This window comes from Colletotrichum phormii (assembly GCF_030913505.1).
Source record: "Colletotrichum phormii strain CBS 102054 chromosome Unknown BDP81scaffold_1, whole genome shotgun sequence".
In the NCBI taxonomy this organism is placed as follows: Eukaryota; Fungi; Ascomycota; class Sordariomycetes; order Glomerellales; family Glomerellaceae; genus Colletotrichum; species Colletotrichum phormii.
In genome coordinates, this window is record NW_026851443.1 from 2985293 (window position 1) to 3011368 (window position 26076).

A 26076-nucleotide genomic window follows, 5' to 3' on the forward strand; every position below is an offset into this window, starting at 1 on the left:
GATCGGGCCAAGTCACCCAAAGTCCCAAGTCTACCTGTCCTGGCGTGTCGGTGGATCGTCCAGCTTGCACCTTTTGGCGGTCGGCCGTCTCTTTTGACATTGACTGATTTGATTGATCTACCGTCCTAGCACATTCGCGACTTGTTGTAGTAGCAGCAGCATCAACAGCGAATGGAACGAGATGGGCGCAAGTCGATCGCACAGCAGTTGTTGCCCTTTGTAAACGTGACCTTTTGTGGCACTTTCCTGGCCAAGCAAAGGGTAGGAAAAGAGAGAAACCCGAAGGCAGGATGTATCACCGTCCAACAGGCATAAGGTACACCGTCAGGTAGCATATCCAAAGACAGGCAAGCAAGCAAGCAAGCAGGCCGAGACAGGCCAGTAGGACTTAGATGAAGAAGTGAAAAGGTACCTTACCTTGCCTAACATGTGCACCTCCCGCAGGAGAAAACGGCGCATCCAAAAAAGTACTCGTCCCGACCCTGACTAAGGTAAGGCGCCCTCCACCGACGAATACCTACGGATACACCAACAGGAGGTGGTTGGTCCCCTCCCAGCGATATCCCGTCTTGTATCCAGACTCTGGGCTTGTCTGCCAGTTTTGGTACCGTCCTATCAATCTATCCCCAGCTTTCGACGCCTGTCCCAACCAAGCACCTCCAGTCTCCAGTCCCCGACCCAGTTCTAGCCCAATGCCGATGACTTAGCACCAACGACGACCAGTAACCCAGCAGCACCCTCTTCCACCACCACCACCACCACCTCCTCCACCACGAACCACCACGGCCACCACCATCCTTCGACTTTTTGCCCGCAACATTTCCTAGCCGCCAGCAACAAGTTACTCAGCATTGCTATCGCCTGCCCGCACAACTGCGCTGCCTTGCCTTAACCCGACGCTCCTTTTCGCATCGTCTCGAGATAAACAAAAGTCGCCAGATTTGCCGTGGCTCGGTTTCTTTTTCGTCGCCTTCCCTGTTTCCTTTCTTCTTGACCCCCCCTTCGACAATCGCCCGGGTCAGGGCCCTGTGTCAAATCATAGGCCCATAACGTCACCCGGCCCATCCTAGAAAGGGGACGCAGAACACCTAGAACGAAGGGGAAACGGATAGCAACCACCAAAAAAATCTCCCCCACGCTGGCCACCGCCTCTCCGCCAAACCGACGACTGCCGCGTCGACCTCTGCCTTCAGTTCCGCCAATTGTGCCCTTCGAGTTGTTTGGGCGGTCCTGTGTCTCCTCGCCATAGTCGGCGGCCGTTGAGGCCTTACGTTGTTAGTACTACACCTCTCATTCTCTTGTACCACATTTTTCTCCACCTTGGCACACTCGCCATCTCTCCCCTTTAAACCAACCCACGACCAAAAGCTGATAAGGGCCTTGTCGCCGACTTCCAGTTTCCTTCATCGAACCCATCATGTCCGACTACCGCGGCGACCCGAGGGGTCACTCGTCCAACTACCAGCGCGAAGCCGCCTACTCTAACATTTTCGGCGCCAATCCCCCGCCGGGACGTTCCCAGACAATGACCTCTTCTTCGATGCCTCCCCAGATGATGCCACAACAGCAAGGAGGAAGGACACAGACAATGTCATCCTCCATGTCGTCTATGCAGCGACAGCCGCCCCCGAGGGTGCCTCCAGGCCAGTACATGGACCGCGACCCGGGCTCTCCGAGAGGTGCTCCCATGCAGCCGAATGGGTACCCGGCTCAACAACGCTCAGCGTCCGGCGGCTACCAAGTGCCCAACCCGCAAGCACAATACATGCAGCAACAACAGGCTCGCCGCCCATACGGAGGACCTGCCGGGCCTATCCCCCAGCGTGATGGGAGGGGGCCGCCGCCATCCCAAGGGCAGTACGGTCCGCCAAGAACGGCAGCACAGCGATTTTACCAAGGAGCAGGAGGCGCGGCGCCAGCTATGAATAACGATGCGTACCGCTCACAGTCTCTTGCATCCGCCCCGAGACCGAACATGTACCAGCCTTCTTCAAATGGATACGGCTCACAGCAGCCGAGTCACCAGGCCCCGGCCAATGCTTTCCGCCAGGCTCCGTACAATCCGAGCTCGTCTCGCACAACAGCACAAGGAAGGGTCGTTCCAGAACGCCAAGACGATCGAGCCATGTCAATGACTGGCTATCATCCGCAGGACCGCGATATGCACCAGTATCAGAATTCCCACCAGACTATGAGCGGTCGGGTCATTCCAAACAGAAGGGCGCCCGTAGAATTGCCGGCTACCAATGGAAGTTTCGGAGGAGGCTATACACCAGCGCCAGGTTCCCAGACGAGAACGATGAGCATGGCTTCTTCGACGGCCGGTGATCCGAACAATCAGAGGACGATGTCGATGGCGTCTACGGTGGCACCAACGATAACGCCTTCGGAGAGCGAGGCGACCCTGGCGCATAGACCTTCTATGAGCAAGTCTATCGACGGTGAACGACCTCCAACTGGCAAAATCCGACCCCCCCTGGTATATCCCGCACTGCTATCGCGAGTGGCCGACTGCTTCCGGCAGAAGATCATTACGGGCGACCGAACGAAGAACGAGCTCACGTATAAGAACGCCTTCAGTGGTGCCGAAGCTGTGGATGTCTTATCGTATATTATTAGGACGACAGACAGGAATCTGGCGCTGCTGTTGGGACGAGCTCTTGATGCCCAGAAGTTCTTCCACGACGTCACCTACGAACACCGCTTGCGAGACTCCACGTCAGAAATGTACCAATTCCGGGAAACTCTCGTGGAAGAGACGGAAGAGAGACCTGCCGTCGACGGTGTCTTTGTGCTACTTTCCGAGTGCTACTCGCCGACTTGTACAAGAGATCAGCTCTGCTACTCCATTGCATGCCCTCGTAGACTGGAGCAGGTATCTCGGCTGAACTTGAAGATTCAGCCTGGCCTGAAGAAGGAGTCTGAGAACGTCTCGAACGAAGACGATGTCGACCAGACCGATGAGCAGAAACTTTGGATCAACTCCGTTCCGAAGGAAGTGGCCGACAGCATAGGCGACCGAGAGAAGAAGAGGCAGGAAGTCATTTCAGAAATCTGCTATACAGAGAGAGATTTCGTCAAGGACTTGGAATATCTGCGCGACTTTTGGATTATGCCTCTGCGCTCCAAGGCTTCTCCGATTCCTGCCAACAAGAGGGAGAAGGTTGTCAAGGCAATTTTCAGCAATATTGTGGACCATCCGAGTCTGCATGCTGTGAGCGCAAAATTCGCCAAGATGTTGACAGAGCGGCAACAGAAGAATCCGGTTGTTGGCGCTATTGGCGACATTTTCATGGAGTGTGTGCCTCAGTTCGAGCCATTTATTTGGTATGGTTCCAAGCAATTGGAGGCCAAATTCGAATTTGAGAACGAACGATCAGCCAATCCCTACTTTGCGAAGTTTGTTGACGAAATTGAACGACGGAAAGAGTCGCGCAAGCTGGAACTCAACGGTTACCTCACCAAGCCGACAACCCGTCTGGCTCGTTACCCACTTTTGCTAGAAAACGTGCTCAAGTATACAGAGGACGGTAGTTCCGACAAGGAAGACATCCCCAAGGTCCTCAAGTTGATCCGCGACCTCTTGACGAGAGTCAATGCCGAGTCAGGAAAGGCCGAGAACAGATTCAACCTGAGGCGACTCCATGAGCAACTACGCTTCCGGCCCAACGAGAGGGTGGATCTACGACTGACGGAGGAAGGCAGAGAGTTGGTGTTTAAGAGTCAGTTGAAGAAGACACCGCAAGACGCGTCTGAGATCACTGCTTTCTTGTTCGACCACGCGGTACTTCTGGTGAGAATCAAGCAGGCCGGCAAAGGCGAAGAGATCAAGGCATACAGGCGGCCGATTCCCTTGGAATTGCTCGCTATCCGCGAGATGGAAGAGGTTATTCCAGGTTCTGGTGCCATGAAGCGATCTTCGTCGAGCTTGCTTCCCGCGCTTCGAGCCAACACCAATGACAACAAGAAGAGCGAGGGCTGGCCGATCACGTTTAGGCACTTGGGCAAAGCCGGGTACGAACTGACGCTTTACGCGTCTAACCAGGCTGCACGTAAAAAGTGGCTCGAGTTCATTGACAGCGCCCAGCAACGTTTGAGAGCCCGCGCCGACTTCTTCAACACAAGCGTTATCTCCACAGGCTTCTTTGTGGGTACAAACCAAGTCAACTGCGTTACGCCGTACGATGGTGGCCGCAAGTTGCTGTACGGCACGGACAATGGCATTTACCTCTCTGATCGCAAGAGCAGAGACGCGATGCCCAAGCGCGTCATCGAGACGACGAGCGTCACCCAGCTCGACGTTCTTGAGGAATATGGCCTCCTTCTGGTGCTATCCAACAAGGCACTCTATTCATACCCTCTTGGAGCATTGGATCCGAACGAACCTGCTCTTTCCAAGCGACCCAAGAAAATCCAGAGTCACTGCAACTTCTTCAAGACAGGTATCTGCCTCGGCAGGCATCTTGTGTGCTGCGTTAAGTCCTCAGCTCTCTCGACTACAATAAAGGTGTACGAACCCAACGATGCCATGTCGAAGGGTAAGAAGCAAAAGGGCTTCGGCAAGATGTTTGCTGGACAAGACGAGCTCAAGCCGTTCAAGGAGTTCTACATTCCCACTGAATCATCGTCCGTACACTTCCTCAAGTCGAAGTTGTGTGTGGCATGTGCCCGTGGATTTGAGGTGGTGTCGCTTGAGACTCTTGAGACACAATCATTGCTCGACCAGGCAGACACGAGTCTTGACTTCGTTGCAAGGAAGGAGAATGTCAAGCCAATTCATATTGAGCGTCTCAACGGCGAGTTTCTCCTCAACTACTCCGAATTCTCGTTCTTCGTCAATCGTAATGGATGGCGCGCAAGACCTGAATGGCGGATCGACTGGGAGGGCACACCAGGAAGCTTTGCTCTTAGCTACCCGTGGATCCTTGCGTTCGAGCAGAACTTCATTGAGCTCAGGAACATTGAGAATGGTGCTGTGCATATTGTGCCACACAAGAACATTCGGATGCTGCACAGCAGCACGCATGAGGTAATGCTTTCTATCCGTCCCGTATTACGCGCCCCACTAACAAATTATAGATCATCTTCGCCTATGAAGACGAGAAGGGAGAGGACGTTGTCGAAGCCATCGATTTCTGGAAGAGCAACAGGAGATCCGAAATCCCTTGATTTCACTCCACGACCCAGCTGCTTCTCATCAGTCTTCCGAGGGAAAACATGTTTTAAAGATCGATACCAGAGTGATTTTACTCAACAAATTCTTTTCCAGCCGCATCCGTGGCAGCCTTTTGGTCATGAAGGGGGTTGCGGTCTACCTGACGTACGTCATACTCCGGGGCCGGCGGTGTCGGCGATGATGCTTCATGTAGAAGGGGTGACAGCAATCCTGCTTCGCCATCGATACGTGGTTCTTTTTGCATTGTTCTTTTTACTTGGATGAGGATTATTGTTCGACTGGGAACTCAGCCCGTCCGCATGCCAAGGCTTGGATGTGGGAGGGATTGGCAAGGAGACAGGATGGGATTGGGAAGAGAGAGAGAGGATTGAGGGCGAGAATCTAGAGAGAAAGGCGAGCGGCTGGCTGGAACAATTCGAAAGAAGTTGTTCCCATGCAAAGATGCTTGTGTATCGCGTGAACCGTGAGGAACGTGAGGCGACGACGATGAAGGTAGGAATGGGGGCATGGCGTGAGGGAATTATCTTACGCATTGTCGTTTGAGCTTTGGGTCTGACGTTGCATACAGTAGTGCGCGGGCGGTTGGATTATGTTCAACTCTTTGTAATTGCATGAGCATGTTGGAGAATAAGATATGGACGTTTACTGGCATTGTATTGGTCCCTCTGCTGGTGTGATAAGTGACGATGTGTCCATGTGTCGAACGATGTTTGAGAAGGGAGAGTTATGCTGTCCCGTCTACCTTTGGAAATCGAGCATCAAGCGGGAGGGATGTGATATGAAGCTACTCGAGGGGGGGACTTGAGAGGACGTATGAGCCGAGATGTGCGGTCCCAAGTCTTCATCACAATCAAGTGATAGTAAGATATGGCGGAAGGCCTGCTATGATGCCCAGTGCCGCAGCCAAGGATGCCCTGCATGTCATCGGCGCTATTATATAAAGGGGTGGGAATCACTTGCTGTATGCTGTAAAGATGAACCACACCGCGTCCAGTGGCAGTTGGTCATTGCGGCGCTCGGAGCAGAGGGAACCCAGGGGCTTCTTCAGTTCCTTTGCAGACAGTTGCACGGCATTTAATAAACACCCAATCAGACGGGATCTAGGCTTCACCCTGTCTACCATTTGTGTTCCCCCACTTGTCGGACCTGGTTATTATTCGTGTATTGGTAGTGGAATAACGTCGGAATGTGGAAGGGCGGCTACGGTCGTGATGCCTGTTTGTGCTGTCTTGTCTGTATGCGTCTCTCTAGCCGGTTGGACAAGAAAGCGAGTTCCAAATCGGAGTCAATGCGAGGAACTCAACCGCCGTGGACAGAATCCGGTGGTGTATCCGGTGGTGTGGTACCTGTGGAAGATGCGCCTCCTGAAGACGAACAAAAGGCGGCAAACACTTCGTATTTGTATCTTGGGTAGGTTCTTCTACCTCCAGCAGCTCGCCTCCTGCGGGAACTTCCAGTGCGAATCACCATCAGTGTTTTTTGTTTTTTTGTGGAAATGTCGAGGCAGGCTTCAGTCCCATGAATGCTCTCGGCCGCTTGAGTTCAAGGGAGCGAGGAGGTGCGGTGTGAGACCTCGACCGAGCAACCTCAGTTGATCGAGGCACGTCCTCACGGGCGCGTGGGTTAGACTGGAAGCTATCTAGTTATCTCGTAAAGAGGTTATTTTCGAGGATGAGGTCGTCGGAGCCTGTCCCTGGAGCTTGGTGGTCTTTGTCGGCTCGCCCCTAGGCGGTCGCTTTCTTGATGGTCCGGCGCCTGTAGGCTATCTCATAATGAGAGGAGGCAGCTCACACTCAGTCGTGACATTCGAGGAAGAAGGCTTTGTACAAATTCAAGTAGGCTGGGTCCAAGGGCCTATTATTTTCAGTAACTTATCAGTCATTATACATAAGAATGTAGTCACTCTGGTAGTAATAGTGACGAGTTTCATCGTGCCCAGTTATATGTTGTCCTCTGCGAGAACTATACTCGCTTGACTGCGATGCTCATGTTTTTGTACCGGCTTGGATCCTATATTGCAGTTCCAAAAAGCCTCATCTAAGTGTCACTACACGAAATCACACCCGCCTGTTACTCAGTTCGTCTGAAAGACCATTGTATTTTCTGAAGTGACGAAACCTCAGAGCATACATTTGCCAGAGCATTGGGTGCTGAACCAAGCTTCTGGAGCGTTAGATAGACAACCAAAAAGATATTCTCAATATGATCAATATATGTATGCTATCCTCACTTCTGTTTCATATGTATCTGCCGAAAAAAAACACGACTGCCAGCAAAGTTTCAAAGACTCTGTTCAGGACTGGCGCTGTCAATCTGCAAAGTCAGGCCAGTCAACCCATGAGATATAAGTGATCATATAAGTCAACGAACTTACCTGCTTGCTACCTTATATAACGGCCAAGTCGCATCTAAATCTTGACAAGAATCTTTCTTTGGCTTTTCAGCACAACAAACGCAGATGTAGGGTAACTTGAATCGTCAGGAAAATGCCTGCCTACGACGTCTTATTAGATAGGTAGGAAGGACCTGGCCTCTATTCTCCCACGTTCCTTTCCTGCACACTTTCACCGACGCACTTGCCTTCTCATCGATAGCCCAGGCGGCCTCAGCCCCCAGGGCTTTCCTTCCTCGCTTCGAAACTGACCACACCCTTCTCACACTTCACCATTTACTCTTGCCACAAAATGCTTCCACATCTTAATCTCATTCTCACCACGCCAATACCTCATACCTACTTGCCACAAACCGTCCACCTCACTCAGTCAACCCAACCGGAAAGGCTTGCACGATGGCTGAGGAGAATCATCGATGGATGATTGAAACCGGCAGGTTGTCGGATTTCAGACTCATCTGCCAGGGCAAGGAGATCCACGTTCACAAGACAATGCTCGCCAGTCACTCCAAGTACTTTGAAACTCTTTTTAACAGCGGCTTTAAGGTTGTACTCTCCGGATGGTTTGAATCATGTAACTAGAACTGACACGCCAGATAGGAGAATATGGATGGCGTGGCTTTTTTCCAAGACATTGAACCAGAGCTTATGCGTCACCTCCTCGACTACTTCTACAAAGGCACCACCGAATGGAATGCCCCAAAGGCCGATTTGGAGCTACATGTCCGACTCTGGATCCTTGCCGATCGGTTGGAGGCTTTGACAGTCATGCTTACTATTGAGAAGCGAATGATGGACGCGCTTTCGTCTTACCAGAGCAAGCCCCAGGCCATTGATCTCATCGATTTGGTCTTCGCGCACCAGGCTTGTGCAAGATCTGCTATGGGATACATCTTTAGCGAGGCCGCTTGGGTTGTGTACCTTGATACGAAGCGCCCTGACTCTGCCACACGTGTGGCGAGGGCATTCGGCAGACATCATTACCTGGCAAACATGATGGTTTGGTGGTCTGCTCGATGCATCATATCCAGTAACAAGCATGACAAGGCCGTTTTATCGACAAGAAGTGTGCTTGCAAGAGACACTGCGATCAAAGATCATCTCACGAAGACGTCCTGAAATCCGGTCAAGAACAAGCCGGAGCCAGAGGCCAGAGATCGAGGCTCGCCTCCCGTCGACCGTTAGAGTCGAATCAGATCGCAAAGCCACTCCGTTTGCATACCTACATTCACCACGCAACACACTCAGAACCAGGAGCATTGCTAAATGGTCTGGGGAGCGGCTCTTATTGTCAGCCACTGATGGTGAGAGGTCTGAGGAAAGGGGGATGAAGGGGGATGAAAAGCGTGAGATTCGCATTGTTCGTCGCGAGGGGGTCGCTTATCACCAATCCACCTCTCGTCGTTAGGGCTCGAAAGATAGAGACAGATGGGTTACACGAGCATTCAATGAGAAGACGAATCTGGTCCATTTTCATCGGCCAGAGTAACTGGTGTTTTCCACAGTGCCTTCCGCGAGGATAAAGTTATTTGCACCTTGCTTTGCGGGTTTGGCTTGTGATATAAGTGTTATTGTATTCTAACGTGGTATCGAGCTAAAGTAAACACAAGCGCCGTCATGCAAACCATCAAATCATCACCGACCATCTCCATTGTGACACAAAAACCAGACTACTCCTCTATTTCTTGGTACCAGCCAGGTGCCACTCAAACACCTTCCTAAACCTCTCCTTTCCATCGCCCTGGATGGTATCTCCGTGGCAAGGAATAAGCGTGTCAAAGTCCCACGCGTCAATCCTCTGGATGCTCTCGTTGAAGCTCGGTCTGTCCTTGCTGCTCATCACGTACCACTGGAAGCGCTTCACCCACTTGACGTCGCCCTCGGTAGTCTGCAGGCCGCCGAAAAGCTTGTTGCCGAACCCGGAGGAAGTGTCGCGCTCGCCCTCGGGCGCCTTGGAGTACTGCTCCCTCGGAGGCAGGTTGAAGAGCAAATCAGCCTGGATGAGCACGCGCTCAGGCTTGAAGTAAAAGACGAGCTCCTTGTTGGCGTGCGCATCGACGTACTCATACTCGAAATCGGCATCAAACTCGGGGGTAATAGTGACGCTCCTCTTCTCAGCGCCATCCTTGAAAACGACAAAGAACTCGTCTGCCGTGTTGATCTTGGGATCGCCCGTCTGCTTAGCGCGCTTCTGCGGCAGGCCGTCGGGGCCGATGATCTTGGCTTGCGGGTAGGCGGCCTTGTACTCGGAGATGAAGATGTGGTGCTCCATGTCGGGCGCGATGATGTAGGCGAGGTTCCCGCCCTTTTCGGCGATCTTGGCCTTGACTGCGTCGGTGAGGGCGACGGGGCTGAAGACGGCGAGGGCGCCGGATGTGAGGCGGACCAAGGTGGCGCGGCCGCCGATTTTGAGGGTGCCGAAGCGGGAGAAGGGGACGGAGAAGGTTGTGATGTTTGGGGTGAGGTCGCGGATGACCATCACGTCGGCCGGGTTTTGGGGGATGAGTTTTGAGGACATTGTGAGTTTGTCCTTGGCGGATTTCAGAGGGTTGGTGTTGTGGTGGTTGTCTTTGAGTTGTTGTTCTGGCGAGTCGAGGGTGTGTTGGCCCTGGGTTGGTGACTGCGAGTTGGTGTTGCTATTGTTGGTTTGAGATGAGGTTCCTGCTGCTGATTCCTGTGCTTGGGACTGAGCTTGCGGGTTATGAGTTGCCGTGAACGCTCTGCGATGAATGCGCGAGGGGTTGAGGTTGCGGGCGTGGGCTGTAATAGCCGGGTATCTCAGTAGTCTCTATTATATGAGGGATGGTATTAGAAATGCGAACGTGCGTGACGAAGTGCGAAACGGCAGGTCTTGGAGCTCTTTATGACTTGTGTGATCAGAGTGAGGAGGGCGGGCGACTATTTATGAGGTAATGGGGCGGCGTGCTGCTGGGATGAGGCAAGTTCACGAGCTAAGAAAAAGCACGTACCATTTCAAATTCAAAGTACCTTGAGGTAAGGGTCCAAGTCCGAGGGACGTCGTTCTAGAATTGGGAGGTGGGAGGGCGCGGGAGTGGTGGGGGATGCCGTCAGCAAATGGGCTTTGCCAATTTTTCAGAGGTCTTGGGAATGGTTTGATAGGTGATTGGGATGAGTTCCGCGCAGAGAGAGATCGTCCGGGTGTGGTCGGGAAATGGTGCTGAGTCGGGGAGACGACGTTTCATGGAATCCGATGGGGTGACCGGCGCGTGGGAAATGAGATTGAGTGCCTTGTTCGGGTCGGCCGAGCTTTTTCTTCTCAGCTGCCTATGGGACCTTTGGTAGGACCAGACCAAACCAGAACTCTTCTTCTCTATTCTTGTTGCGGCGAGCTTTGCTCTTTGTCTGCTATCTTTGTTCCACTTTCTGGCGATGTCTTACTGTAAGATCCTCGATGTGTAATGATTGATGTTGACAGATGATCGGCCTCTGGCTGTTGCAAAAAGTCTCCAAACAATCATTTGGATTGACATGCGAGTGCGAATATGTCAAATTGGTATTCAATGTGTTGGTGGTGGTCAGTTGTATCTCCGGACCAGCCGCAGCGGGTGCTCCTGCAGCATGCTGTCAGTCAGAACGTTGTTTCCTTTCCCAGCCCACTGACAGGCGCTGGGCGTGGCACCCCCAAGTCATGACATCACTGGCCAGGTTGTGTGGGAACTGCATCAGAGTGACATCTTCCATTGCGCCTTACACTACCGCGCTGTTACTAAGCCAGCGCCAGCAGCATCTGCAATAGCATATTAGTGCCTTTGCTAATCCCAAGCTCCAATTCCAAAAGAGCTCGATATTACTCTGTTTGGTATCTCGCGGCCGAGGTAGAATCGGAGACGGCGGATCGTAGACGCCGCTCAAGGCCCCGAACGAATGGGTTTCGATGAGTTGGTGCAAGTGCCGGGCCCGGGTGACGGGATCCTCTCTTCCTTCAACTTGCTTGTCTTGGTAATCCAAAACGTCCCCAGCAAGCAGCGCGCTTGCGGTTCCGCGAAACGTTTCCTCCGATTCCCTTTTATTTTTATGGGAACCGGGGATTCGAGTCGTTCCGTTCAGGGCAGAGGTTGCAAAACAGAAAGGTACGGGGGCCGAGGCACAGACGCCGGACTAGACCGAAAGTGGGAATCTTCTGGATAGTGGGGCTCCCGGTGCGCTAGTCCCTTTTCCGCCCCGTAAGTGCGGTGACAGAATTCGGAATTGTACCGTTGCGCCATATACAAAAGAGAGATCCCTCTACTGCATTTAGGTAGTTGTGGGTACATATAGTTTCCGTCATGCGGCTTCTTTCCATCTTTTCTTCTCTCTCTTTTCATGGTGGGCGTGGCCCAGGGTCCCGGGACGGAACTGGAAACTGGACATGAATGACACGACAAGGGCCCGGTTCCCCGAATTCCAAATCATGCATCGGAGGGCTGAGCGGAGGTCAGGCAGTCGTAGGTCAGTTAGTCAGTCACGTACGCAAGCCTGTCGTTTTCGTTTCCTGTCAAGGCCCTTGTCAAGAGGGGACTCACGGATCGTCAACTGGCAAATGATGCTATGTTTCTCAAAATCTCTGCATGCTATTTCCCAAAACAGTACCCATCCGTAGAAACAACCAACACTCTCGTTCATGAGGTAAGCAATAAGCAAACTAACGAGCTACAAACGCCGTTGAACTCCGTGGAACCCTAAACCGACGATCCGAACAATTGCTCCCTGCAGACTTCCCGGACATGCATACGCAATGCCGTTTATCGTTTATCCATCATCAGGCGAAAGGCTTCTACCATACACACACTTTGCCCATTGCCAAAATCTCCGTCTACTGACAGATCCCCCGCCAAGAAACGCCGGACGTCCTCCCGTCTCCCGTCTTCCGCCTCCCGCGCCTTCCACGGGCACATTCTCTAACCTCAAAGTTCCTCTTCTCATACCGCCGCCCCTTCGCCAGTAGTGAAAGGCACAGCAGGCTTAGTAGCAGAGAACCCAGCAAGCCTCATATCGATCCCGTCGATACCCCACCACCTCGACCGCTCCGGGTGCAAAGCCCTCTCGATAAAGTACGCCCTCGTGACCCCGTTGGCCATATCGTAGATCCTCTGCACGGCCCACGTCGCCGTGAGCGCCTGGTACAAGCAGTAGAACCAGTACAAGACGACCGCGTCTTTGATGACCAGCGCCGCGGGCTTGGGCTCCGGAAACGCTGGCCTGCTCGGCTTCCAGCTGCTGCCGGGCAGCGGGTAGACGAGTAAGCAAACGAGGCCGTCGAACGCAAAGTGTAATGCCTGCCGCCATGAGACGTAGTGGATGCGTATGCAACTCCAGAAGGCGAGGAGGAGGCGGAAGAGGTAGCTTGGGCGCGGGTGCGCGATTCGTTCTCTCGTGGCGCTGTCCATTTCCATGATGCCGGCTAGTCGCACCAGGAGAAGGCCGTCGTCTTCGGGGACCATTGTCTCCGTTCCGGACTCGGGTCCGGTGGCCGTGTTGCTTCCGTCCGTCTCGCCGTTGGGCTTACGGCCACAGCATCTTTTGTACTGATCGTACACCTTGACGAGGTCGTTGACATGTTGTCTAGCAGCCGGAGTCGTCTCCTGTGAAGCTGCCGACCTGTTTGATGAATCGCAGCCACCGAGACAGGGGCAGCTACAATTCTTGCCGTTTCCTGTCTGTTCCTTACCTGGTCCACGAGGACCGCTGACCGGTCTGCCGCCAGAGTCGCCGCTGGAACCCTCACCGGGGTCATCGTCGTCATCATCGTCGTCGTCGGGATCACCACCAGGACCACCAGGACCACCACCAGGTACGCCTGCGCGCTGCTTCCCCTTATCCTTCACGTCCTGCCCAGGCTTCTCTTCTGACGTTCCCTCTCCAGCAGCTTTCAAGTTCTTTTCATCTTGATCGATCATCATATCTACATGGTCACGAAGCTGCTGCTGCTGCTGCTGCTGCTTCTCCATCAGTGCCATCCTCGCCCTAGCATGTTTGAGCTGCATCCTTTCGGCCTGCAACTCCAATTCGCAGAGACCGAGTCGCCGCCTTTGCGAAGACATAATATCTCTCATCTTGGACTGCTGAAGCTTGATGGAAATGTCTCGTTTAGCCAGTCGGTCATCGTAGTCTTGCTTTTGCTGGGTGATTCGATGTTTGTGTTGATCATACAGCTTCGCCCACTGCCTCACCTGCTCATTGATGATGTCAATCAAGCCCTCCTCTCGCTCCGTCTCCCCCTGTTCCGGGAATTCTTGGACCTCGTAGTTGTCGATTGCGGAAAGATCTAGGTGTAGAGCGTGAGAGATGCGCTCCCTCATCCGAACTAGCTTTTGTGCGTCAGTTCCCGACGATCCGTCCGTGGTGATGTCTAGTGCCCGTTCCATATCGGTTGTGAACGTCTTGCCTCTGTCCTCCAACTTTTCGTTGTCCTTCCGCAGCTGGCGGATCTCTCCTTGAAGATCTTTGATGGCCTCGATGGTCTCATCGAATAAGGCACTCTTCGACGACTGCTCCTCGGCAAGCTTGCCCTCCAGCTCCGAAATCCTGCGCGTCTTCTTTTCTATTTCCTTCTTTTGCTCTCCGTAATAGTACACCGTCTCACGGATCTGCTTGTCTACACCATCGTCGATGGCCTCTTGCCTGTCGTCTTCCATGGCGCTGATTTTCTGTTCCAGCTTTTCCTTGATCGTCTGCAAGGTCATGGCGCGGCTGTTTGCACGGAAATATCTCGTTCTGGTCTCGCCCTGTATACCCACGGCTATCTTCTTGTAATCCTTGAGCTTCTTTTCCCACACTTCGTTCTCTTTCTTGAGCCGCCGAGCCTCTTCGACGAGCTCGCTGTCCGACATGCCCACGAACTCGTCAGGCTCCCTTGCCTGGAGGTTAGCGACTGTCGCATTGGCCTTTTCGAGGAGGATCTTGAGCTGTCGAGCTCTGCTGCGTAGCCACTCGTAGTTTTGGGAATTGACGCCGTCGTGGATGAGGCTCTCAATCACGTAGTCGAGTCGCTCAAGGTTGCTATAAACATTCTCACAGCTCATGGACCACTCGTTCAGGGGGTCCCAAATGCTTCGTGGGAGGTAGGAGGGCAGGATCCGGTCCGTGGCGTGAAGGGCGACGAAATCGCTGGAAGACTGCGAGGAAAGTTCGGTTGTGAGGTCGTCAAAGGCGTTGTGGCTCTGGAATGCCCGCCGGGACTCGTCGCTTGGGCTATCCGGGATGGCTGGCTGCGCGGTAGTCGACGACGGTCCTGCCTGAGGAGATCCTGGGTCTACTTGATTCGCGGGTGCGCTGGGGAGCGGATGTGCGGAAAGTCTAGAGGACGTTGGCCCTGGCTGCTGACGGATGGGGTCATCGGCGACTTGCAGATTCCGCGTTGCCTCCATGATGGCATTACGAGCGAAAATGCAAGCCCGTTGTTCCGCATATGTTTGCGTCAAAATCTCCCGGATGGCATGTACGCGTGCCTCCCAAGCAGTCCGCTTGGGTGAACTGTACCGATCGATGTCCCCATCGACGGAGCTGTCACCTGAACTTCCTGGATCGCCGTCGTCGGGGAACCTGTAAGCCTTCTTCTTCCCTCTCCACTTGTCCAGGCCCTCTGGCAGACGGTTGAATGTAGAATCCGGGGGCAGCGGAGGGTCGGCGACATTGGGCTGGGCGCCGGCGGCTGAGCTTGGCCCGGCCACGGTGGCCTCCGAGTCATCTAGGTCTCTGACGGCCTGTGCCACGGCCTCTATTTCTCGTTGAATTTGTCGGGCTGGTTCGCGCGGGTTGCCTATATCTTGATATATCTGGTTGAAAATCCCTCCGAAGTGATCGATAGTTACGCGCAAAAGTTGCCCTTCTTCCCGCAGAGTCGACTCGGCTATGTTCTTCTTGCTCTCCAACGCGTGGATGGATTTGCGGAGTTTCTTTGGGTCGTTAATGGGGTCCGGTCCGTCTTCATCAAAATCACTATCATCGTCGCCGCCAGAAGGAGTTTCGCCACTGCTAGCAGTCTCCCAGTCACTGCCCCCGGACTGATCAGGTTGATTCCCACCACCACTCCCGCCGGCACCGTTTCCGACGCCATCTTCGTCGGCTGCCTCCTTGGCCGCCATGGTCTCGATCCTCACGAGTCTTTTCTTGTACTCATCAATCTTCTTCGTGAGTGCGTATAGTCCCTCCGGGTAGTGCTCGAAGGTCACTTCAGCATGATGCTTCTTTTGCAAGGCCAGTTCTTGCATTTTAGTGCGAGCTTCGTGGAGGGCGTTACGCAGGTCTACCATGCGGTCAACCTGGTACTCGTTGGGATCTTCTGGTAGGTCCATTTTCTCCAGTGTGTCGCACAAGCTCTTGAGGAAAGAATCAAGCTTGTTAGCAGTGGTTGAATGCATTTGTATCAGACTTCTAAACGTGTTTTGGAACTGCTGGTGCATGGCTCTGAACTCAGGAGGGGCGTGTTGATTGCCTGATGTCGTCCCCAAAGTCTCATCGCTAGGCAGTTGGTAATCAGGAATTCGCGTCAAGTCTTCGACCGGCGATGTGTCGCGAGTCTGCGTGCCCTGATGAGAAGTCATGTTCCCTCTTGGCAACGTCGTGCCCGACAAGACCCGTGTGAGTTCGTCGTTCTCGGCTGTCAGAGACTGGATTTGTTTTTCGAGTCCAGCCACCTCTGTTAGGCGTTTCTGTTCCATATCCATCATAGTGAGCATCTTCAGATGGTCTCCCTTTTCATGATTCCGAATCTCAAGCTTGAGGGAATCCACCGTCTTCTGATGTTCATCTTTGATCTTGGCCAGATCAGCATTCTCGTCAGCGGCTGGGTTTCGACTCTCCAGCTCTTGAATTCTGAGCTTCAGCTCTTGAATTCTGAGCTTGAGCTCATCTAGTGTTTTCTGGTGTTCAGCTGTGGGTTCCGTCGGACCAGCACCCTCGCAAGCAGCCGACTTGCGGCTCTCCAGGTCGCGAATCTTGAACTCGAGGCCGTCCACTTCCTCCTGATGAGTAGTTTGGATTCTCTCCAGCTCAGCTTTGCCTACTTCGGCTCTTCTCTCCAAGGCCTGGATTTCTTTCTCTAGCCTCTCAGCAATTTTGTTGTGCTCCGTCATCCAATCTTCTCGCAACTCTTTGTCTTCAGTAACAAGCTTGCCCTTGATCTCGTTTCTGAGGTGTTCGACACCCTTTTCCTCCAAGATAACGCGCCTCTTTTGCTCACTTTTGAATTTTTCTTCAGCAAAGCTCCATTTGTTACGGAAATCGAACACGCTCTCTTCAAGTCTGGCTATCTCCGCCTTGAGCGTGGCAATCCGTGGGTCCTCGGACGGGCCAGTTGGCGGGTTCTTCAAGTCGGCGACCTGCTTCTTGAGGCGCTCGCCGTGCTCGTGGCAGTCGTCGAGAGCCTCCTGCTTTGCTTTCAATACCTTCTTCTTTTCCTTGAGTAAGAAGTCCTTTTCTCGTATCTCCCCATCCTTCTTTTGGATTTCTTCGTCCTTGTTTTTGATCTCTTCAATCTTCTTCCGCATTTGCTGCTCGATCTGTTGGAATTGGTCCAGGAGTCTGACGTTTTGTTCTGCAACTTCGTCCGTAGAATCCACGTACGCCTTGAGATCCTCCTTTAACGCATCTTTCTGTTGCGCCAGTTTCACCTTTTCTTTTAGTAGCTGGTTTCTCTCAAGAGCCAGACTGTCCCTTTCGTCCCGGAGATGCTTGATATCCTCATCGAGGCCTGACACCATATCTTGGATCTCTTGAAGATCTTTGCGGCTCGCCGCCTGGTCGCTCTCCGCCTTGTCCACGCGGTCGATCAAGTCGGCCACAAGCTGAAGGTGTTCACCCGGATCGTCCGGCAAGCTCGACGTGATGCTCGATTCGTCCGCTGTGGCCACCTCTTGTGCCAACTTTTCTCGTGCCAGCTTCTCTCGCGCGCAGGCAAACGCAGCTTTTGCCTCAACTTTGCCGAGTTTGTGGTGGACTGCGCTCAATTGCCCCTTGAGCTGCTCAGAGACCTGCGACATGAAATTGTCCCTCTGCTTGAATTTCTTGAGCTCCTTAGTCCGTTGCTTGAGCGTAGCTTCTAGGTCCTTGATCTTATTGTCGGCATATTTGCGACTGGTCTCGGCTTCGTCTTCGTCGCGCGCCTGGATGGCCGAAATTCCGTTGGCATCTTCCCTCATTCGGCCGGCAATGGTTTCGCCCTCCTTGATGCTCTGCTCCAGCACGCGAGCACTTGCTTTTAGCTCCGCAATCTCATCAACAAGTTTCTTGGCATCGTCTCTGAGTTCTTTGATCTCCTTGTCAGCTTCCTTGCGAAGATGTTGACACTCATCCAATGCTTTCCGAGTATTGCGAAGCTCAAGTGAGACGTCCCCTTGGCCGATCTTGCTCCCCTGGGAGCCCTGCACACTGGTTAGTATTATCTCAAGAATGTAGGGGCTTGAACTCACTGCCGAAGACACTCTATCAAGCCTGGCGAGTTCATCCTCGAGTGTCTGTTGTGTTCGATTAGGGCTGCTCTGGTTCTCTTCCGGTTCCTGTGGATGCAATTAGTGTTGTTCTCCAGTCTCGAGAGTATCGATTCATCTTACCATGGAGGACTGGCTGTTGCAACCTTCGAGCTCATTCGCAAGGTTAAGTCCCCCCTCAGGCTCGCTCTCGGTCTGCGATGCGTCGGATTTCAACGCCACCGCCCCAGAACTTCGCTTGGGGGGCGAGAACAAATCATCAGACAGCGACTGCGAAGGCTTTTCGTCGGAAAGCACAACGGCGTGAGGGTATTTGTGGAAGCCGTCGTTGCCGTCGCACACCAAGTCCGATAATCTAGCTTCCTCTTCCCGCCAGTTGCTGTAGAGGTTGCTCACGGCATCCTCCATAGCGAGGCCGTAGAAACCGACGAGCTCTCCCATGACCATGTCCCGCACATCGTCCATGGGAACGTCTTGATTTAGAGCAACGTCGCGATCAGTCTCTGCTTGAACGAGACGCTTTTCCAAGTCTGATATCTCGCCTCTCGCATTGTCGACGAGCTTACGGAATTCGGCAAGGGGAACGATCTTGTGATCGACGTTGAAAGCCATGTTTTCCGCCTCGATTTGGGCTTGCGCGGCTTTCCTGGTCTGCTCCACCAATTGCTTTTGCAAGTTCCTGGCCATAGCTTGCGCTTCCTTGACTTGCTTTTGGTGGTCCACCAACTGCTTTTCCATGTAAGAAATGTCATCTCTATACCGCGTCTCTTTGGCCTGCGATCCGTTCCTCTCCTCCTCAAGTTTGCGCTCCGCTGCCGCCTTGGCTGTGATTTCGTCAATGAGCTTATCTCGGAGCTCGGAAATGGTGTTTTTCAGTTCTTCCTCGTTCACGGGAGGAGCCATCTGCTGGATGCGCATCTGAACCTCATTGTGCTTGGCTGTGACTTGCTGGAGGGTAATCTCCTTTTCGTTAAGCTCGTTCTCAGTCATCTTGAGCTTCTCTTGACTTGCTTGTAGGTCCGACTTGAATCTGTCTCGCTCGGTCATACAGCTTTTGACCTGGTCACCAAGTTCTTGTGCCTTTTTCTCAAGTAAGCCGAATTCGCCCAGTTTGTCTGCTTGCTTCGCGACGATCTCTTGCAGTGCAGTCTTCTCGCCCTCAAGTTGCGCGTGTGCTTGAGACGAGGCCTCGAATTTTGAAGTCTCGGCCTGAAGCTTCTTATGACTCGTACTGCATTCTTCGGAGATCTTTGAGGCAAAGTTCTTGAAGAGCTCCTCGCATGTTGTGGGTGCCGGCTCCTCGTTGACTAAGTGGAGAATGTTGTGTGATTCCGCGAGGCTTCTCAAGAACTTCCTCGTCTCCTCGAGCCTCTTTGACTCAGTCGACTCAATGGGCTCTGTATCTAGAGCTGGGGCGCTCGGTTGCTTCTCCTGGCCTTCTTGTTGGACTAGCGGAGTCGACTCAGGCATGGTTGGAGCCGGACTATTGGGTCGGCTTGTCTGCCTTTTTTGTTGAATGGGCGTAGTGCTATTGCGAGAGTTGGAATTGCGACCTCTTCCCCTGGAAACTGAACCACCGCGCTGGGAGACGTTTGAGCCCCTGGGGGCTGGACCTGATGGCACTGCTTCGTCTTTACCTCGACTGACTGGAAGCCCTGCTGGTGAAGCAGGACGACTGGAGGGTAGGTCCTGTATGGCTGATACAGGCGTGGCTGGTGTTGTGAGATCACCCTGCGAAGGGATCGCCACGCTCCGCATATCCAACTTTGCCCCAGTGGCACCCTTCCCGGCCATAACAGCCCAGGACAATATGGAGGAATTGACTGTTGTTGGCGAGTCATCGTGAGGCGCTGATGACATAGACGCTCTGCTTTCACTTCGCCGTTGCTCCTCATTTGCTGGAGGCGGTTCGGAGCCCTGGTCCGACGAAGTCCGCACATGCAATTCATCTTTCTCAGATGTTGTTGTGGCTGGAGGACCCTCGCGAGAGCTTTTTCGGCCTCGGGAAACCTCTCTCTCTGGAACCTCCTCACCCTTCTCCCCAGCCATCTCGCTCGATGCCAAATGTGTCAGTCTCTTAGCAAGGTGTACTTACAGTTTCTCTCGTATAATTTGTGGTGTCTGATAGCAAGGAAAACAGAATAGAGAAAGATAACAGGAGGAATGAAAATAACAAAAGCTGCTCAAACGTCTTTGATCTGCGTGGACACACCGTACTTATGCCATAGCTTATTTCCAGGATGTCGAATACTGATTTGGTCACGAGAAGCTCCAACGTAGTAAAGATACTGAGGGTAATACCATCGGCTTGTTGAAAGAATTCGACGTTTTCCCAGGGGTAGATTCTCCCAAGTCGAGGGAGATGACAATGCCTCCGTTTGCATACCAGACTGCGCTGGCGTCAGTGCAACTCCCATTCAACTTTCAACAAAGCTTCCAACACCGAATCTGGAAATAACAATTCAAAGGATCATTGACGCATAAGGGAGCCTGGAACAACAATGAGTACTCTAATATTGGGCAAAGACTTGCGGACGTGCGCATCCCTCGGAGTTTTGGGCCTTCTTTGTGGACAATTTCCCCTACCTCGCGCCCTCGCCTCGTTGGTCTCTTCGTACCTTACCTTATGACATGGCACATTGTTAGCAAGCGCATTCTGAAGTTTCGGTAAGGCAGGGACGGTCCAGAGAGTGATGATGCTGCAGACGGCGTCAGTTGCCCCATTCATTCATTGCTAGGTAGGTCAAACAACTCCCCAATATTGGCGTCCATGGGAATATTCCTCCAATCCTCCGTTCTGTAATGCCTCCCACAAAACTCCATTGCAACATCTTGACCTGGTATTCTATATATCGTTCAGCACCAATGAACGATGGAACTGAAATGCAATGCCGAAACTCCGAATACGCCGTGTTGTCCTCTTCTAGCTGTACCATCCCCTAGCTCCGGGACCTTGCGCTGTTGCTTCTTTCCGATGGGTAATCATCGGCTCTTCGATCTCAAATGTGTCAATGATATCTTGCCATGTCTGCATATCCATGGAAAAGATTGCTTGCTGCTTCGCCGCCTCACGCTTGGCCATACCGTCCTCATTCGCGTCTCCATTGCTGATGGGATCTAAAATCAGTCAGTACAGTTCAAGTGACCTGTTAGATGAGGGCCGGCTTACTGAGAGAGGGATACTCGTCGCTGTCAAACTCGATGCCAACCTTTCCATCACGAATGAGGAAACTGACGTAGAACATGTTTTCGACCGTTTGGCCGAAGGACCTGGGGTTGACAACAAAGCGAAGGAGGTCAACACCGCCTGTATCCCGTAGACCATATTTCTGCATAAGTTGAATCTGCTCGGCGTCGTCCATTTCGGTGGTTTCGAATATTTCGGAGAGTTCGGTCTGAATGCTGCTTTGCACCTTGTCCAGCTGCTTCAGAATCTTACCGCAGATAGCGGTCAGATCATTCTCCTTCTTGGCAAGGTCCTCAACATTCAACACCTCAGGTCTTGTCTCTTCAAGGTTGTTGGGTCTGAAAGGGGCGGTGCGCTTCGATATCTTGCGGACTTTCTTCTCCACGGACAAGGGACCAAGAAGAAAACCGGGCAGGGCTGGCCGACGAACATTTGGTAATGATGCGAAGCGTCCGAGATGGCTCCAGTTGAACGCCTCATCGTTTCCTTCATCCTCGTCATCGCGGGAGTTGCCGTTCGTGCGGCGTCTCCGTCTTTGTGTACCCGATAGCTCTGGCGCCTCGTCGTCTGCGATTCCACCGGCTTGCCGCATGTAGGTGCAGCACTTGGAGACGAACTCATCCACATCGACACCCTCAGTGGAGCTTCCCTGCATCAACCTTACGGTTTTGCGGTACGACATATCGACAGCACTGACAAGCAGGCGAGAGTCGATGGTCGCTTCCGTCGTTTGTTTCACGCCTTTCGCGACCCGCTGAGCCATCATCAAGGTATCCTTTAGACCCGTTGAGCCTGGCAGCATGTACTCCTCCATATTTTCGGTGATGCCCTTCTGAAGATCTCGTAGCTTTCGTTGGATCTCTCGACGCTCCTCCATCGGTTGGTCTGGGTCGTAGATATCTGAATCGTATTCCTCTTCTCTCTCAATGGAGCGCGTAGCTCGGCGACGGGAAGCATGACCGCCATTTTCTGTGTCTGTACGTTTCCGCTTGCCAATGGAGACATCGCGACCTTTGCCTTTGTCTCTCGCGGCGAGATGGCCGCGCGCAGGACGGGGCGCATCATCTTCGCTCGACTCGGGGGAGGACGAGCCTCCTACTCTCGCCGGCATTCTCGATGTCGATGGGGCTGGTAGGTGGCAAGTTGCTGTGTGCTCGATATTATGGTCGTCGGGGATTTTGACGTGTTATGAGGTCGAACCTGGCGTAGAACAAAAGAGCACGCCTTCTGCCCGGGGTTCGATGACGATTTCGGGTGGTTGTGCAGGATATCGCGCGTGAAATTGCGACTGAGCATGGAAGACGCGACAGGCACTTCCCAGGCGACCCTTCCACTCAACGCGCTCAGCAAGGTCCAACAATCGTTATCGTAGGTACCTGTGAATGCGTGGGGTGAATGTGGCTGAGTGCGACTATCGATAAGAGATAAGCACACTGACATGTGGCTGAAGCGGGGCGGGCAGACGATAGAGGTCCACAGCTTGCCCGCCCATGCTGGGGTGTACTAATGCGCTCCACTGGAGCTTCCCACAGTCAGCTGCCGCCTACCGGTGGCTATGCAGTCTGGGGCAGTCAGTGACCTCAACCTGCGCTACTCAAACACATGCAACCGCTGTCTGTCGCATTCGCTGAACGACATTCTGCAACTTGCCAGCTTCATTGCATAATGGACTCATAACCTCCTCGAATGAGCTCCTATCCTCACAATGGAGCCATTTTCATTTGCCAGCTCCGAGTCTCTAGACTACCCAGTCAGCATTCGCATGTATGCGCCCATCCACTGCGTCGTTCCCAACCCGGATAATACGCGAGACTGACGCTGCCATGATAGCATTAATCTAGAGGGCGACGAAACACCATTTCTGCATTCTACTTTATTGGAAAAGGCCGAGCTGAGACACATCGGTTCTAACACAAGGTGACACCCTCTGCGTAGCTGCTGACCGCTATCGCTGACTTGCTAGTTCGCACTCCGATCTCTACGTCACCGTCCAGGTATGGGCTGGCTCGAAGCCGTTGACCGTGCCTATTCAGACGGCATACAAATCGTTTCGCAATGAGAGGAGGTAAGAATTCCCATAGGTCTGGTTCTTGGTCCTAGAGAAAGCCCTCTGACGCAGAGTGCGCATAGATGGAACGAATGGCTCACACTACCGATCAACTACAAAACCCTCCCTCTAAACTCCTGCTTAGCCATCACATTATGGGACTCTTCACCAGCTGGAGGAAAACAGGCGAGAGGCCATGCGATCCCCTTCGGCGGCACAACACTTCCACTATTCGACCGAGACAACCAGGTGCAGAAGGGCCGGCAGAAATGCATGGTCCACCGACACAAGAACGCTGATGGGAATGACAATACCGCTACGCCTGCGGTTCCGCGCAAAAAACGGGACAGCTCGAGGAAAGGAGCGGCTCCAACCGTAGATAAGGATGCTGAAGAGCTGGAGCGCATGGAGAAGCTGTTCAAGAAGCACGAAATGGGCGAGATACCCAGAGTCGACTGGCTTGATCAGCTTGTCTTCCGTGGCTTTGAGAAGCGCGGACTACAGTCGGCAAAAGCATCACTCAAGACTATGCAACGCCAGAGGACGACAAATGGAGATGCGTCAGCCGAAAAGAAGGGAGTTTCAGACGACAAAGGCACTGTGGACACCGAGTCCCATCCAGGGTTTTCCAAGTTTCAACTTAACGTTGAGTTGCCGCGATTTGACTTTCCAGTTGTTTTCGCCGACCTGGAGTACGACCCCCCGCCGATTTCGGCGCTTCAGCATGTGTCTGCTTCTCAGTCTAACGTAATGCTGAAGCCACCTCCTGAAGTGCAGTTTGGTCCCGGTATCGACGCGCTTGACGATTCAGCTGGGAGTCGATTGATGAAGGTGTATGATCCTGAGGTCGGTGCTCGTGACAACCCAGCCGAAAGCAAGCACAGGAGGCTCGTCAGAAGTCAGCATCGCCATGGGGTTCTTGACAAGGATCTTAAACCAAATGCGAAGGTCCGGGATGAGCTGAACCTGATCATGTCGTATTCGCCAACCCACACGTTGACCCCGGAGGAGAAGGATTTAATCTGGAAGTTCCGCTATCATCTCACTCGCGACAAACGGGCTGTCACCAAGTTTGTTAAATCAGTCAACTGGCAAGACCAAAGCGAAGCCAAGCAGGCGGTGCAAGTCTTGGGACGCTGGACCGAAATCGACGTCGACGACGCCCTAGAGTTGCTTGGCCCCACCTTCGACAACCAAGCTGTTCGGGCATATGCTGTGGAAAGGCTACGTAAGGCGGATGATCATGAGCTGCTCCTTTATCTGCTGCAGTTGGTGCAAGCCTTGAAGTACGAGCACATCCAGGCCGACTCCTCCCAGGAGGCCATTCATGATTCGTCTCTGGCTCAGTTCTTGATATCCCGAGCAGCCGGTAACTTCCTTCTTGGCAACTACTTCCATTGGTACCTGATGGTCGAATGCGACGATCATAGCCCTGAGCAGGGGTTAGATAACCGCAACATCTACCGAAAAGTGGCTTACGACTTCATGACTGAACTGGTGAAGCAACCGGATGGGGTCGAATCGAGAAAGACACTCCTGAGACAGGCCGAGTTGATTGCCATCTTATCCAAGATCTCTGGAGAGGTCAAAACGTCACACGAATCTATCGCCAAAAAGACTGACCGCGTCAAACACTTCTTAGCAGATCCAAAGAATGAAATTTTGACAATCGACCCGCCATTGCCTTTGCCGCTCGACCCTACCATGCTAGTTGTCGGAGTGGTTCCTGACGAGACAACGGTCTTCAAATCATCTCTTTGCCCAATCAAGGTCACCTTCAAAACCAGCACCGGCAAGAAGTATCCCATCATCTTCAAGACTGGTGACGACCTGCGCCAGGACCAGTTGGTCATTCAAATCATTACTCTCATGGACCAACTCCTGCAGAAAGAGAACTTGGATTTGAAACTATCTCCCTACAAAATCCTGGCCACCAGCACCACGGCAGGCGCATCTCAATTTGTTCCATCCGTCAGCTTCCAAAGCATTGCTTCGAAATTCAGGAACAATCCGGCACTGACCTACTTGAAATCCAATAACCCAGACGACCGACAACCCCTAGGGTTACGTCAAGAAACTCTGGACACCTATATCAAGTCTTGTGCAGGATACTGCGTGATTACCTATATTCTAGGTGTCGGCGATCGGCATTTGGATAACCTTCTTCTCGCTCCGGATGGTCATTTCTTCCACGCTGACTTTGGATTCATCCTCGGACGAGACCCAAAGCCATTTGCACCAGTCATGAAACTCTCCAAGGAAATGGTAGACTGTATGGGCGGTGTCAACTCAGAGCATTTCAAACAGTTCAAGCAGTACTGCTTCCTGGCATACACTGCTTTACGTAAATCCTCCAACCTCATACTCAACTTGTTCAGCCTCATGGTGGACGCGAACATTCCTGACATTCGACTCGAGCCCGACAAGGCGGTCCTAAAGGTTCGTGAGCGATTTCACCTGGAACTCACAGAGGAGGAGTCAATGCTGTTCTTCGAGAGGATCATTGAAGACACACTCGGAGCCATTGCTCCGGTTGTCATTGACAAACTACATGAGCTCGTGCAGGCTTTCCGAAACTAAAGGGCGGGTGTCAGGCTTGGAGAGTCCTTATGCTTTAGAGTTTGAGGTCATAATGAACAGCAACAACAACGTTGACAAGTACCAAGAAACTACAGAAGTCTCGCGGGTCCACCTGATTCTTATTCTTCACTTTGGTGGAAATCCCTTATCGGAGATATCATGCACGTCGCTGCCGCTACCTTGATGGGAGTCTGTACTGTCCGGTGTGAGCAAGATCGGGAAGACTACGACCTTCACAACGAGGGAGCAGAAGTGCTATGCAAGGCA

At 52.9% G+C, this 26076-nt stretch overlaps 6 protein-coding genes across 6 annotated transcripts; 3 read left to right on the plus strand and 3 right to left on the minus strand.

Moving 5' to 3' along the window:
* Positions 1-1417: 1417 nt before the first annotated feature.
* On the plus strand, positions 1418-5169 carry BDP81DRAFT_306420 (CNH domain-containing protein; the record flags this gene model as incomplete). Its single annotated transcript, XM_060583272.1, has 2 exons — positions 1418-5029; positions 5080-5169. 2 exons carry the CDS (start codon positions 1418-1420, stop codon positions 5167-5169), a joined length of 3702 nt encoding a protein of 1233 aa, XP_060452033.1.
* A 2795-nt stretch (positions 5170-7964) lies between these two features.
* Positions 7965-8687, plus strand: BDP81DRAFT_444614 (BTB/POZ protein; the record flags this gene model as incomplete). Its single annotated transcript, XM_060591858.1, has 2 exons — positions 7965-8114; positions 8169-8687. 2 exons carry the CDS (start codon positions 7965-7967, stop codon positions 8685-8687), a joined length of 669 nt encoding a protein of 222 aa, XP_060452034.1.
* A 359-nt stretch (positions 8688-9046) lies between these two features.
* On the minus strand, positions 9047-10427 carry BDP81DRAFT_413940 (beta-lactamase-like protein). The gene has a single exon (XM_060589318.1). The coding sequence runs from the start codon at positions 10084-10086 to the stop codon at positions 9247-9249; it is 840 nt and encodes a 279-aa protein (XP_060452035.1). The 5' UTR covers positions 10087-10427; the 3' UTR covers positions 9047-9246.
* Positions 10428-12769: 2342 nt separating this feature from the next.
* On the minus strand, positions 12770-13505 carry BDP81DRAFT_413943 (uncharacterized protein). Its single transcript, XM_060589319.1, has one exon. The coding sequence runs from the start codon at positions 13312-13314 to the stop codon at positions 12970-12972; it is 345 nt and encodes a 114-aa protein (XP_060452036.1). The 5' UTR covers positions 13315-13505; the 3' UTR covers positions 12770-12969.
* Positions 13506-20436: 6931 nt separating this feature from the next.
* BDP81DRAFT_338123 (Nse4 C-terminal-domain-containing protein) lies at positions 20437-22456 on the minus strand. Its single transcript, XM_060585983.1, has 3 exons — positions 21165-22456; positions 20619-21112; positions 20437-20485 (listed from the first exon to the last, which is right to left on the minus strand). Exons 1-2 carry the CDS (start codon positions 22291-22293, stop codon positions 20919-20921), a joined length of 1323 nt encoding a protein of 440 aa, XP_060452037.1. The 5' UTR covers positions 22294-22456; the 3' UTR covers positions 20437-20485; positions 20619-20918.
* Positions 22457-22887: 431 nt separating this feature from the next.
* On the plus strand, positions 22888-25809 carry BDP81DRAFT_456759 (phosphatidylinositol 3; the record flags this gene model as incomplete). Its single annotated transcript, XM_060593212.1, has 4 exons — positions 22888-22946; positions 23013-23099; positions 23146-23247; positions 23313-25809. The coding sequence occupies 4 exons, from the start codon at positions 22888-22890 to the stop codon at positions 25807-25809; spliced, it is 2745 nt and encodes a 914-aa protein (XP_060452038.1).
* Between the last annotated feature and the right edge of the window lie 267 nt (positions 25810-26076).

What these genes read in the sequence shown, in the direction of transcription:
- BDP81DRAFT_413940 (XM_060589318.1), bottom strand. Translation starts at nt 10,086, where the DNA reads ATGTCCTCAAAACTCATCCCCCAAAACCCGGCCGACGTGATGGTCATC.
- BDP81DRAFT_413943 (XM_060589319.1), bottom strand. Translation starts at nt 13,314, where the DNA reads ATGATGACGACGATGACCCCGGTGAGGGTTCCAGCGGCGACTCTGGCG.
- BDP81DRAFT_338123 (XM_060585983.1), bottom strand. Translation starts at nt 22,293, where the DNA reads ATGCCGGCGAGAGTAGGAGGCTCGTCCTCCCCCGAGTCGAGCGAAGAT. An exon ending in CGACGAGTATCCCTCTCTCA is followed by an intron (nt 21,113 to 21,164) that starts GTAAGCCGGCCC and finishes GACTGATTTTAG; the next exon opens with ATCCCATCAGCAATGGAGAC.